This window comes from Leptosomus discolor, chromosome 17, assembly GCF_034619465.1.
Source record: "Leptosomus discolor isolate bLepDis1 chromosome 17, bLepDis1.hap2, whole genome shotgun sequence".
Classification (NCBI taxonomy): Eukaryota; Metazoa; Chordata; class Aves; order Leptosomiformes; family Leptosomidae; genus Leptosomus; species Leptosomus discolor.
The window spans coordinates 12462962-12474433 of NC_141407.1; the positions used below are offsets into that span (position 1 = coordinate 12462962).

The window sequence follows — 11472 nt, forward strand, 5'->3', positions numbered from 1 at the left end:
GGTCCACACGCTGAAAGCTGCCAGCCTGGTACAGCTTAGAGTCACAGCTCAGGGGAGGCCAAAGAAGCACCAGAAGAGCTACCACACAGCTCTAAATCAATTTGGGAAAACTTGCTTATTTTTCCTCACCCTTAAGGCTGCTGATTTCCCAAGAGATGTATAAACTCTACCCCAAACTGGCTACAAGAAGGAAGGATGCTATGCAAGATTTAAATTAACACATTAATAAACATTCCCAATTCCTACTCTCTCTCCTCCTCTACCCATACTAGATAAATTAATGCAACAAGCTCTCTTGTATAAGAATATGTAGGCGACAACAACCTTCTCCCTCCAACAAGAATTTATCTGCGGATGTGCTGTAGATAGAAGGGGAAGAAAAAGGTTCCCAATAGCACCACTAGAGCAGCACCAGGTTGTCTTCAGAAAGCTTGAGTTGCCAGAACCAAGGTCTTCAGGTGCAATGCAAGACTAAAAGGATGCATGTGCTAAAAAGTAATGTGTCCTTTAGACGGAAAAAAAAGCTAAATCAGGAACCTGCAATATTAGGTGGATGCTTAGGTAAATACTGTACAACATACCACAGCAAAAATGCTGATGCAAGTTTAGGTTTCACACTGGAGGTATTTCAAAAGATTTGCAAAGCTTTGATAATATTTAACATCTTTACTAATTTCCTTTCTGGTGTAATCGTAAATTTACGATAGTAGCCAAAAGATCTGGGATGAACTACAAGTTCTAGCTGGCTCCGAAGCCAACAAGAATAATGTGTGCTGTTACTATTTTCTCTCAAAACATACCTCAGCAAAACTGACTTAAAATGAGAAAAGAAATTGTGAAACTGTCATTACAAAGAAGCATTTAAAATGCAGATCAAAGTGCTGCCTTAGAAGCTGTATTCCTTGCCAAATCATCAAAGCTCTCTTTACTCTCAATAGCTCCCCAAATCCTCTGATTTGGATGATAAACTCCTACAGCTGAAATTTATCTGCTTTTTAAAAAAAACAACAACAACAACAACAAAAAGCCCAAACCCCCCAACTCCTTTCTCTGGTTACTAACTACTTCATTAACCAGTTCCTTTTGAACTACTTTCTTGTACTACGAAATCAATTAACTTTCACAAACGTGCTTATGACCCTATACACACAAGCCAGCACCCCGACACTTTTTCAAGTACTGAAAACTCGTCAGCTCTCAGAGGTGTACACGTACACGGTCTCATCCTGCAAGCACTGCAGCGCTGACAGCTCGGGTCCTGCCACAGCAGCACTGGGCTTAACGCCGGCTCTGCTGTCCCACCGCTCCACTGCATCCCACGCTCGTGCATCGCCCCTTAAGGACCTCCAAGACCACTGTGACATTCAGGGCAGTACGGAGCAGCAATGCAGCAGCCCACTGCATCAGCTCGGAAAGACAGAGATGTTGGGTCAGATCCTGCCCTCAGGGAGGGCAGCCTTGTGCCGAAATCCTCCCTGTTCCTCTCTGGGGCCGGACTCGGCCGCGCTGCTCGCAGCCAGAGCAGGTCTCTGATGTGTGTCCTCACCTGGGATCTGCCCAAGTGACCTACCTTCTGCCACCCAAAATAATTATAAAATAATCACCCGGCAATTTAGCCACACAGACAGGAAGAACACTGCATAAAACATCCCCGTCAACATTAATGATTCCTTTGCGTTATGGACGTCTGGGAGTGTGCTCATGGGGTGAGCCAAGCTTCCACCTAAATGCAGCAAAGTGGCCCTTGTACCTCTCTCCTCACAAGCTTTCCAGCCAGGCTTTATTACTTTGATGAAGCACACCAACAACGGATGCACCATGTATCGGAGAACTTGAGGGATCTGATAAGACAAACTACACACCACGCACAGGATCCCATTCCAGGAAGCAAACTGGTAGTCAGTTTTTACATGAAACACCATGGCAAATAAATGACCTTTTTTAGTAATTAGGGTTACCAAATTCTGACAGTTCTTATTACCTGAAACAAGACCAAAAGACACGACTGTACAGTGAGTTACTCAGGAAAGAATCTGGGTTGTAATTACTGTCTATTAGTGACACCATGTATTTTGGTATTTCCCTTGGAAAGGTCTCCTCACATCTATCCATTCATAATTTCGGTTTACAAATTCATTCTAAAACTGGATTTATCTAGCCACCAACTCTCAGCCTGGGAAATCTAAAAATATTAGTATATTTGGTGAGCAACAGCAAATAAAAATAAGTAAGAACACACGTTTATAGGTACTCTTCTCTCCATCTGCAAAGGGAGCAGCAGTAGTTCAGGTAATTCAATATCCTGAAAATTCAGGGGTGATCCCAGGCCCTGTCTTGGGAATTCCTGGGTTTAAGGAAAGGAATATGGTTGCTGTTTCCCCACAAATCCTTCAGTGCTTGTCCTCTCACAACCAGGATCTTAAAAACATACTACTAAATAAAACAAAGGCAAACCAAAGGCTTATTCGGGGGGTACAAGATGCTTTCGTGGCAGAAGGTAACAGGATTTACTGTGTCAAACACCCTCCTCTGAACATACTCTGATACTGACTGAAAAGGAAGAATTAGCCATGTCTTGTCTCCACTTTGCATTATATTTGATCACCTCTGATTATACAGGATCACCTCTGGTGCCGTGTGTGCTGGTCCTGCTGTGCAGCACAAAGCAATCCAGGTGTTCACCCAGAGGAAAAAACCCAAAGTTTGACTATTTTCCCTCCATTTTCTTCTCTATGTCTTTTCATTCTCCCATTCAACACTGATTATAGAACACCAAGATTAAAACCACTGCCTGAGGGCACAAAATAAACCGTAATTTTAAGACCCCTGTGCTCTCCAGGCTCAGGGAATCAGGAATTTCCCTGCTGCCCTGGGTATGAGAGGTGGGACTCACAGAGCTGGGACCACAGACCACCTTGGCCTTGGGGACAGCCAAGGGCACACACAGACAGTTCTTAGGCCACTGTAAGCAAAAGCCATCCATGCTCCGCTCCTCCTAGGTCATACCTTGGGATGCTGATCTCAGCAAAAAGCAGCACTTGTCATGGACACACAGCCAGAGCCAGACAGGGAACTCCTGGTTTGGCTGAAGTCAAACTAAGATGCCACAAACTGAGCATACGCTGTGCAAACACTCTCTACCTTGCTGCAACACTGGTAGCAGCTCTGGCTTCCCTCCATGTTCCTACCTCCTGGAGGAAAACTTTGGGGGAATAAAGAAGTAGATGGTTATTATCCACTCCGCCCTGGAAGAAGCTGTAACTGCCGCTGACACAGTGTCAGGAAAGAAACGTATTTGCCAAAAAAGCATTCTGAAGTGGAAAAGAGATGTGATCCCTGGTTGAGCCACCTGCGTTTGGTTTGTTATTAAACCAAAGAATGTGAAAACCTAGAAGTCCTTGCTTGGACAGAAACCCGCTCTCACGGATCGCTCGCCCCAGCCCGCCACTGGCCGGGCACGCCGCTCCGACACCGGCGTCAGAGCGCTGCTGCCAGCCGAGGGGAACAGCCTCATCTCCTCGGGGAGATGTAATGACACCTCTTAAACTCCTGAACGCTCCGGATAACTGCTGCACTACTCCACCAGCAAAGCCTCTGCCGAGAGCCACCCTGCCCAGAGAGCGACCTGCCCTCACGCCCTGCGCCTGAAGTCATCCTCTCCTCGCAGGGATGCCCAGGTCCCCGCAGAGGCAGGATCTCCACCCTTGGCACCCAAGCCCTCCAGGAGAAGTCCCCACGGGGTGCGAAGCGGCCCTGGCGCAGGCGTGAGGCCTCCCGGCCGTCGGGGCCACGGCGTTGGCCGGAGCGGGCAGGAGCTGGCGTTTCGCACCGACGCGGCCGAGGGAAGGAGCTGAGCTGCCCCGGGCGAGCGAGCGGGGAGGCCAGCGGGGAGGCAGGCAGGCCGCCTCGCTCCGCTCCCTGCGCCAAATAATTAGTTATTTACAGACTCTTCCGCCGCGACAATCACCCCTGACCTCTTTCACCCAGCCGAAGCGATTAGAGACCACTGCCGCAGACGTCTGGCTGCTTAACGCCGCCCGGCATATTGGCACTACAGCCCCGGTGGCGGCGGGCGAGCCCCCGCACCCCCACCCCCAAAAAGCCCTTTTATAATCCTAATCTGGGAGCGCCACACACAGAAACCAGCTGCTTCCTCCACCGCCGCGCTGCAGCCTGCCATACGGAATAAAGCCTGCAAAGAAATATTTTTGGGGATCAGTTGTACAGTTAACCTAATCAGAGGGTTAAATTAACAGAGTTTACAGTTATGCCACTTTCCTGAAGCATTCCTGCATGGTGACTTTTGGCTAGAAAATTAAATAGCATCTGGTGGTAGCTGCTCTGAGGTTCCCTCAAAGTCGTATCAGACAGAGAAATAAAATCAAGCGATTGGAGAAGGAAAAAAGCCGTATAATGAATCTATTTCAGGAAGGCTCAACTCTGTCCTTTCCACTGAACCCAGGTGGAGGAAGCGATCAGGTAACAGCCCCTGCAGTGCAACCAAAGCCCTCACAGAGGTGAGCTAATGCTGCCCGCCATCGGCAGGAAATAAATAAATAACATCGGCGATAAAGAAACCTGCCCAAAACCGAAATAAGGGCGGGCAGCATTAAGGGAGTTCGGTCCAAGGTTCCCGGGAGCTAATGGGAACCCAACGCCCGAGTGCCAGGACCCCAGAGCTGAGTGGCTGACACAGGGGGACAGGCGCAGTGCAGGCAGGGGACAAGGTGGGGAAGGACCTTGGGAGCCATATGGCATCAGGCACAAGGCTCCCACAACACCCGTCCAAATTCAGGCAAGGTGTCCTCCAGTCTCCCCAGTGTCTCACTGCCCCCCCCCACCCGTAACCGGCACCTGCCTCCTGCCATGCCTTTCATACGCTGAAAAAATGGGGGAAAAAAAATATAAAATATGCTATTTCTAAAAAGTCAAGGAATTAAATTAAAAGCCTGAGTTGTTCCAACAAAACCTCATGCCAAGAGTTAGACTGGAAGAGAAGCTTTTTCTTCAAAAGACATTACACATTTTAATTCACAACTTTTATCATAACCATGAGCCTTGATCAGACACAAAGTAAAGTCTCTCATCCTTGCAATTCTGTGGGACACAGTTTATGTTCACCAACTGGCTGACACAAAAAAGAACTGTATCTTCATTATTTATACACTGCTATTGGTATGCACATCTAGCCCGGCCTGTTAAAGTCAGGAAAGAATAATGGTCTATTCAGTACCGGTAGTGTTAATAAAATCAGGCAAATCCAGCTTAGTTTTGTCTGAACACGAATGAGATTAAATCAAGATTAAATGTGCATACAGTACAAAGGGTATGGTTTATGCTAAAATTCAGAATGAACACGTTTTAGTACCCGGTATACCAATGCCTACAGACCTTCTCCAGGACTCAGACACCTGAATTAAACAACGATGAAACTGGAGAAGGCGAAGGCAGATGACACTGGACAAAAGCCATCCAAAATACCAAGGGACAGATGCTGGCTCTAAAATACTGCTCTGCAACCCCGCTGGAGGTAACGGGGCAAACCCTGTGCTAGCAGAAACAGGCACAGCTCAGCTGACTCTCCCCTACGCGCACCGAGCGCGAGCCTGCCCCATCGCAGTGCCAGGAATATATGCAAAATCAAGACTCTTTCCCAAGTTTTCATTTTGGGCCATTTTGCATTAGTCTGTGTAGGGTTTAGATTTCCTGGATGGAATAAGGTGTTAAGTGGGGTACAACCCTGACAACCCACCCAGCCTGGGATGCCTTGAAAACCCTCCCTTTACAGAAAATACCATTCGCTTTAAATTGCCAGAGAAACCAACTCATTTCTCCTCCCTCAGCAACAATATTCTCTCTCTCTCTCTCACCTTCAAGCACTTCATTTCCAAGAGGGAAAGAGCAAACAGAAAAGTAGTGGATATTTAGGTCAGGCACTATACTCACTGCTACTCTATTAGGGTTGAAAAATATTAATTAAAAAAAAAGGGCAAATAGCCCTTCGTAACAAAGAGCCCCAGGGGCTGGCAGCGGGGGGAACAGGCTCCCAAACGTAAGCCCTACTCGGGTGTCCGGACCGCAGCGCTCCCCCCGCAGTAAGGCCGGGGAGGTGACCGGCACCGGGGCTAGTGCAAACCCCCGCAGGAGGCTCGCCCCCCCCCCCCTCCGCCCCCCCCAGCATCATCTCCCCCCCGCAGGAGGGAAACCCGCGGGGCACGGGCGGCTGCAGCAGCCGGGGCTGAGCCGCGGGGGCAGGGGCGAGATGCGGGTGGTGCCGGAGCCGAGAGGGGAAGAGCTGCAAGATTTCACGGAGCGATGAGCGATGCCGGGAGGGCGAGCGGGGAGAGGGCAGCCCGAGGGGGGGGGGGGGCTGTGCCGGGAGCCCCCCGCCCCGGCCCGCCGCCCGGTGCCGCGCACTGTCACGCCGTGTCACACCCGCACCCCGACAGCAACAGATGAGAGAGAAGAGCTCGCACGGGGGCGGGGGGGGGGGGGATCACTCACGAGAAAGAAAGCGCATCGCAGCGAAGGGTCCCGGCGCTGCCGGGAGCCCCCGCGGAAACTTCCCTGCCCGCGGCGGGGGCGCGGAGCCGCCGAGCACACCCGCACCCTCGCACCCACCCGCGCTCACACCCGGGGAAGCCGGGGCCGGCCCCGCGGCAGCAGGAGGGCAAGTACTTACTGATCTCCATGCTCTGGAACAAAGACCTTTTGCAGTTGCATGTGCAGGACACATTGGGCTGAATAGCGACGGCCGTGCTGTTCAGACCCATTAAGTTATACATTTAAAAAAAAAAAAAAAAAAGAAAGAAAAAAAAAAAAAAAAAAAAAAAAAGAAGGCGACGGCGACACAAAGAACTTCACGGCCGCCGAGCGCTCTCCGGGCAGCACCACATAAAGCCGGGGCTCCTCCTCGGCGCGGGGGGGCGGGGGGAGGGAAATGCAGCTGCGATCAAAAATTGGAAATAAAAAACCCAGCCCGGCACGGCGCGGCGCAGCGCCCCCCGCAGCGGCTCGGCACGGCTCGGCTCGGCTCGGCGGCTGCTCCGCGCCCCCTCCGACCCGGGACGCGGCTGAGCTGGGCCCGGCCGCGGCAGCCCCGCACTTTTGTGGGGCGCGGCGGAGCGGCGCGGTGGGAGCGCGGTGGGAGCGCGGCCCGCCCGCTCCCCGCTCCCGCTCCGCTCCCGCCCCCCGCGCTCATTCACGGCCACGGGGACGCGGCCGCGCGCCGCCGCCAGCCGCAGGCGGGCTCCGTGACGTCAGCGCCAGACGGGGACTGCCCTTTCCCTCGCGCCGCCGCCGCCGCCGCCGGGCGGGGAGGGGGGGGGGGAGGAGGGGGGGGGGGGAGCGGCGGGGGCTCGGCGGGCGCGCACCCCCGGGCTGCCCCGCGCGGGATCCGCGGCGCTCGCGCAGGCCGGCCCAACCCCCACCCCCCTCCCCCGGGGGCGCGCACGGCGGGGGCGGCCTGTGCCGGGGGCGTGCGGCGGCGCCCGCAGCCCCGACGGCAGGTTACGGTCGCTCCGCACCGGCGGGGGCCGGCGGAGGCTTCCCGGGAGGGGCGGGGGTCTCTCTCCCCCCCCCCCCCCCCCCCCCGAGTCGCCCTCCGGCTCCGTTTCTCCAGGCCGGCGGACCCGGCGGTGATGCTGCGCGTCGGTCCCAGCAGCGCCCGGGCTCGGCGGCCCCCAGTGCAGCGCGGGCAGCCCCGGCTCCGGCTGCCGAGATCCCATTCGGCCCCGCGCCTGGCCCGGCCCCGCAGCGCAGGAGCCACCGAGCTCTCGGGCTGCTTCCCACAGGCAGCTCCCGAACGCGGGGTTTCAAAGAAAAAACGGGGAAAATTGGAAAGTGGGGCGGGGGGGGGGGGGGGTGGGGGGCGAAGGACCCGTAGGCGTTGATTTGGCCATGGCTGAACTGGGCGCAAATTCTGCCGTTAGCCCCCGCGTTAATGCCGGCAGCGCTGCTGTCTCCTGCAAAGCTCGGGAACTATTTCAGACAGAGAATTTCCCATTTTTGTTTCAAACCACCCGCTTTAAAATGGAGTGACCTCATCCACAATTTAGACAGGTAAAAGGAAAAAAGTCAGCTCTTCCACAGGTGCTCCGTGTGCCAAGCTTTAGTCGAGACAGATTCTCATTTTATTTTTTTTTTTTCCTGGGAAATAAACCTGTGAAAACAAAGGTTTACAGTGAAAATGCTGAAACAAGCTTAACTATAGTGGTGTGAAGTAGCTGCTATAATACTTGGTGAATCCTGTCACTGGGAGATAAAGGCAGCTTCGGTTATCTTCTAAGAAAGCATATTTTCCCATGATTCTTGATAGCTCAGATTTAGGATTTGGTCGTATCTGGAGAGTCCCCAGCTGGGCCTGTGCTCCCAAGAGATGCTGCCGGGAAGATCACTCCCAAGATGGGGACAGGCTACCAGCCCAAATCTTGCACAAAGCTGTAGAAATCACACAAGGTGGATGGTGTCGAGGGTCAGGTCAGGCATGGTGGTGCGCACTGGTAAAGGTTTAACCTTTATTTCCCCCCGAAAAAAATGGAATTTATTTCTACAGGACTTAAAAACTAATGTTAAATACGTGCCTATGCTTCACTCCTGCGGCCCCATCCAGTCCGGTGAAAACGCCTGAAGAGAAGGAACAAGGAATTGCCGGGTGGTTTAATCTTTTACTCCATGCCGCTTGACAGATGGTAACTCCCAACAATTACTAATCCAAAGGAAACACGGAAAAGGCTCTTGCAGCTCGGGTAGAATCGAGCTCCAAGAGGTTTGTGTTTCCCAGTGCTGAGCAGACGTGAATTATCATACGAGTGCCGTTCCCCAAACGCAGGGTGAGCAGCGCCGGGCGTAGCACCAGAGGTGGGGGCAGTGTGCAGGCCTGGGAGAGGAGGGACAAATACCTGAAAAAAATCTACGCTAGAACTGAAAGTAAAGCATTTCCAATCCTATTTTTATATTTTGTTCCCAGCTGCTGTTTCCTCATCGGTAACGGAGGTGGGGTAATTCTTACCTGCCTCTTGGCCGATTCCTTCAGGTTTCTTTTGTGCCAGGCAAATTTCTAGAAACGCTTCGTGAATTCGTGAAGCAACGTTACCCCTGTGACAGGGACACGGGCCTCGGGCAGGCGGGAGCCTGCAGGGCCCGGAAAGGCCAGCTCAAAAATTAAAGCAAGGCACACACACCGTCGAAACTCTGAAGACAAATGCCAGTTCAGACAGCTTTATCGATCAACTCACTTTTATTATTATTTAGCTGGAAATTATTTTTTCTTTTTAAAACACTTGGCAGCTGAATATTAGAGACCCTTTTCCAATGGACCTTGCTTGACTGGCCAGAAAAGGTGGCTGTAAGCTGAGCTGAGCCCACCAGCTTGCAGCTAACAGTCCTTTGCAGTTAAAATACATAGCACCACCATAATAAGCCAAGGTGAGCACCGCACGTTTCCTCGTGCTGGGTGCGATAGCAGGCGGCAGCAGCAGTCTGCCAGCGCCAGCCCTGCCACTGCTGCCAAGCCCTCCGCGATCGTTGGCTGCGTGGATGTGGCCAGAGATGGTGTTTGACTCGGAATTCTTGTATTTTAAGACACAGACATGGTACATCCTTAAATGGTCTTAAGCAAGTAAATGCAGCTTTAAGTAACGCGTTATTCTGTGGCAGCTCAGTTCCTTGGCCGGTGGGTTACGGAGTCCTTGTCCGCTCTCGCTGCTGCAACAAGCATGGCTTTGCCTTTCACAGCCGGGCATGGCATCACCCACGGGCCCGGGGAACGGGAGATGGGGGCGGCACGTGGAAGGGCACAGCTGGAGGTCTGTTCGCAGGCAGGACGTGCCGGGGATGGGCGCTGTGGCAGAAGGAGCCTTGGTGGAGGCATCTCGCGGCCCCTGACCAGCACTGATGGCTGAGCAAGCCCAGGCTGGAAGGACCCAGTGCCCAGTTTGCAACTGAGCTGTCTCTGGAGGGGGCAAAGGCATTCGCCCTCACCCCATGAATCAGCCAGCTTGTTCTAGGGGGAGTTTTTACAAGCTTGCAAAGCTTTGGTGGATAAAGGCTCCAGTTTCACATGCAGGCTGCTGCAAGTTCACACATCTTCCTAACCTTCCTTAAAAAAAAAAAACAGAAAAAAAGAAAAATAACTGTTTGCAAGTCGATGCTGGTTTAAAAATGCACTGTTTACCACCATCCTGATTTCATCTGAACGACTCATGTGGCTTTAAGAACAATCAGCATTTTTCCACCATGATTTAAGAACAAATAATTAAAGTCATCCCAGATGGGCTTGTAAAAATTAAAAGTACATCAGTGAACTTAAATGCTTCACCCCGTTCTTTGTAATAACACTATCCACCCTCCAGCCCACTGCCGTTTGTCAGAGTTTCTTCCGTACCAGCAGCGAGCACTGCTCGGCTGGTGAGACACTTCCAGAGCACACTCATGTTGATTTTGGCTCCTGTATTCTGTCAACGATCAGCTTTTTTCAGTTTCTTTGTATGTTCTCCCGAGAGACACCTCCGGTGGCTCCAGGATGAGTCTGGCACTGCGAGATCTCCCTTTGCTGCCTCGTCTTGCCACAACATTTCTGGGTGATCCCAGCCTGTTCGCTGGGCCTCAGGCTCTTCAGCCATGGAAAGAGACACACAGCGGCTCCGAGAATGGCTGAGGTCCTTGGACAAACTGAACGACGTTGGACGTATCAGTCCGTGCCGGCTAGTTTTGGACTATAACATAACTTCACTCATTGCCAGACCAGAAGTCAGGCATTTGCCTGTGCAGTCACATTTAAATCTTGACTTTTATTCCTCACTGCAACACTTCTGCATTAGTTAAAGATTTAAGCGACCCTGCATGATCATTATAGTGCAGCACTGAGGGTAAATTCATAAAATGTAATTGGAAAGAGAGATCCATGTGGGGAATCAGTACTGCTAAGAGTCAAATCATTTTCTTCCAAAAGTGGTTGAGGCAACCTAAGGAAAAACAAAACAAAAAACTCCCCAGCTCCCCAAAGCTTTGTTAACTAAACAGTTATCCATTAAAGAGACCAAATATTTCACAGTATTAGTCTTTGGATTAATGTTAAATCGATATGCACTAACGCAATAGGGCAATAGTTACCATGGTGAATAATTCTATATTTATTTTCAAGCAAGCCTTATTTCTAACAATTCCAGACATGGTTTCCACTTTCTGGTGACTAACCTCTTAATTTAAGGGGGGATTTTTTAACTGTTTGGTATCAGAAACTTGAATTTTCTCCGTGACAATTAGAACTAGATCTCTGCTGTGACAGAGGAGAACAATGCTGGGCAGGGACGCAGATGCTCACCAGTTTCAGCTAAGGGCTTGTCTGCCCTCGGAAGTCAGTACAGCTACAGCCCAGGTACCATTTCGAGTGCACGCGATATTGTGAATTAAGCCTTTGGTAGACAGGCCCTCATCCTTGTTTGGAACAGCAGATGCGTTTTCCTTCTGAGA

At 51.7% G+C, this 11472-nt stretch overlaps 1 protein-coding gene across 2 annotated transcripts in view; it reads right to left on the reverse strand.

Moving 5' to 3' along the window:
* PMEPA1 (prostate transmembrane protein, androgen induced 1) overlaps positions 1-6785 on the reverse strand; it is a 47008-nt gene extending 40223 nt beyond the window's left edge. For both annotated transcript variants that reach the window (XM_086474819.1, XM_086474818.1), the window contains exon 1: positions 6683-6785. In XM_086474819.1, coding sequence (XP_086330945.1) covers positions 6683-6785 — 103 coding nt within the window. The remainder of the gene's footprint in view (positions 1-6682) is intronic.
* Positions 6786-11472: the final 4687 nt, after the last annotated feature.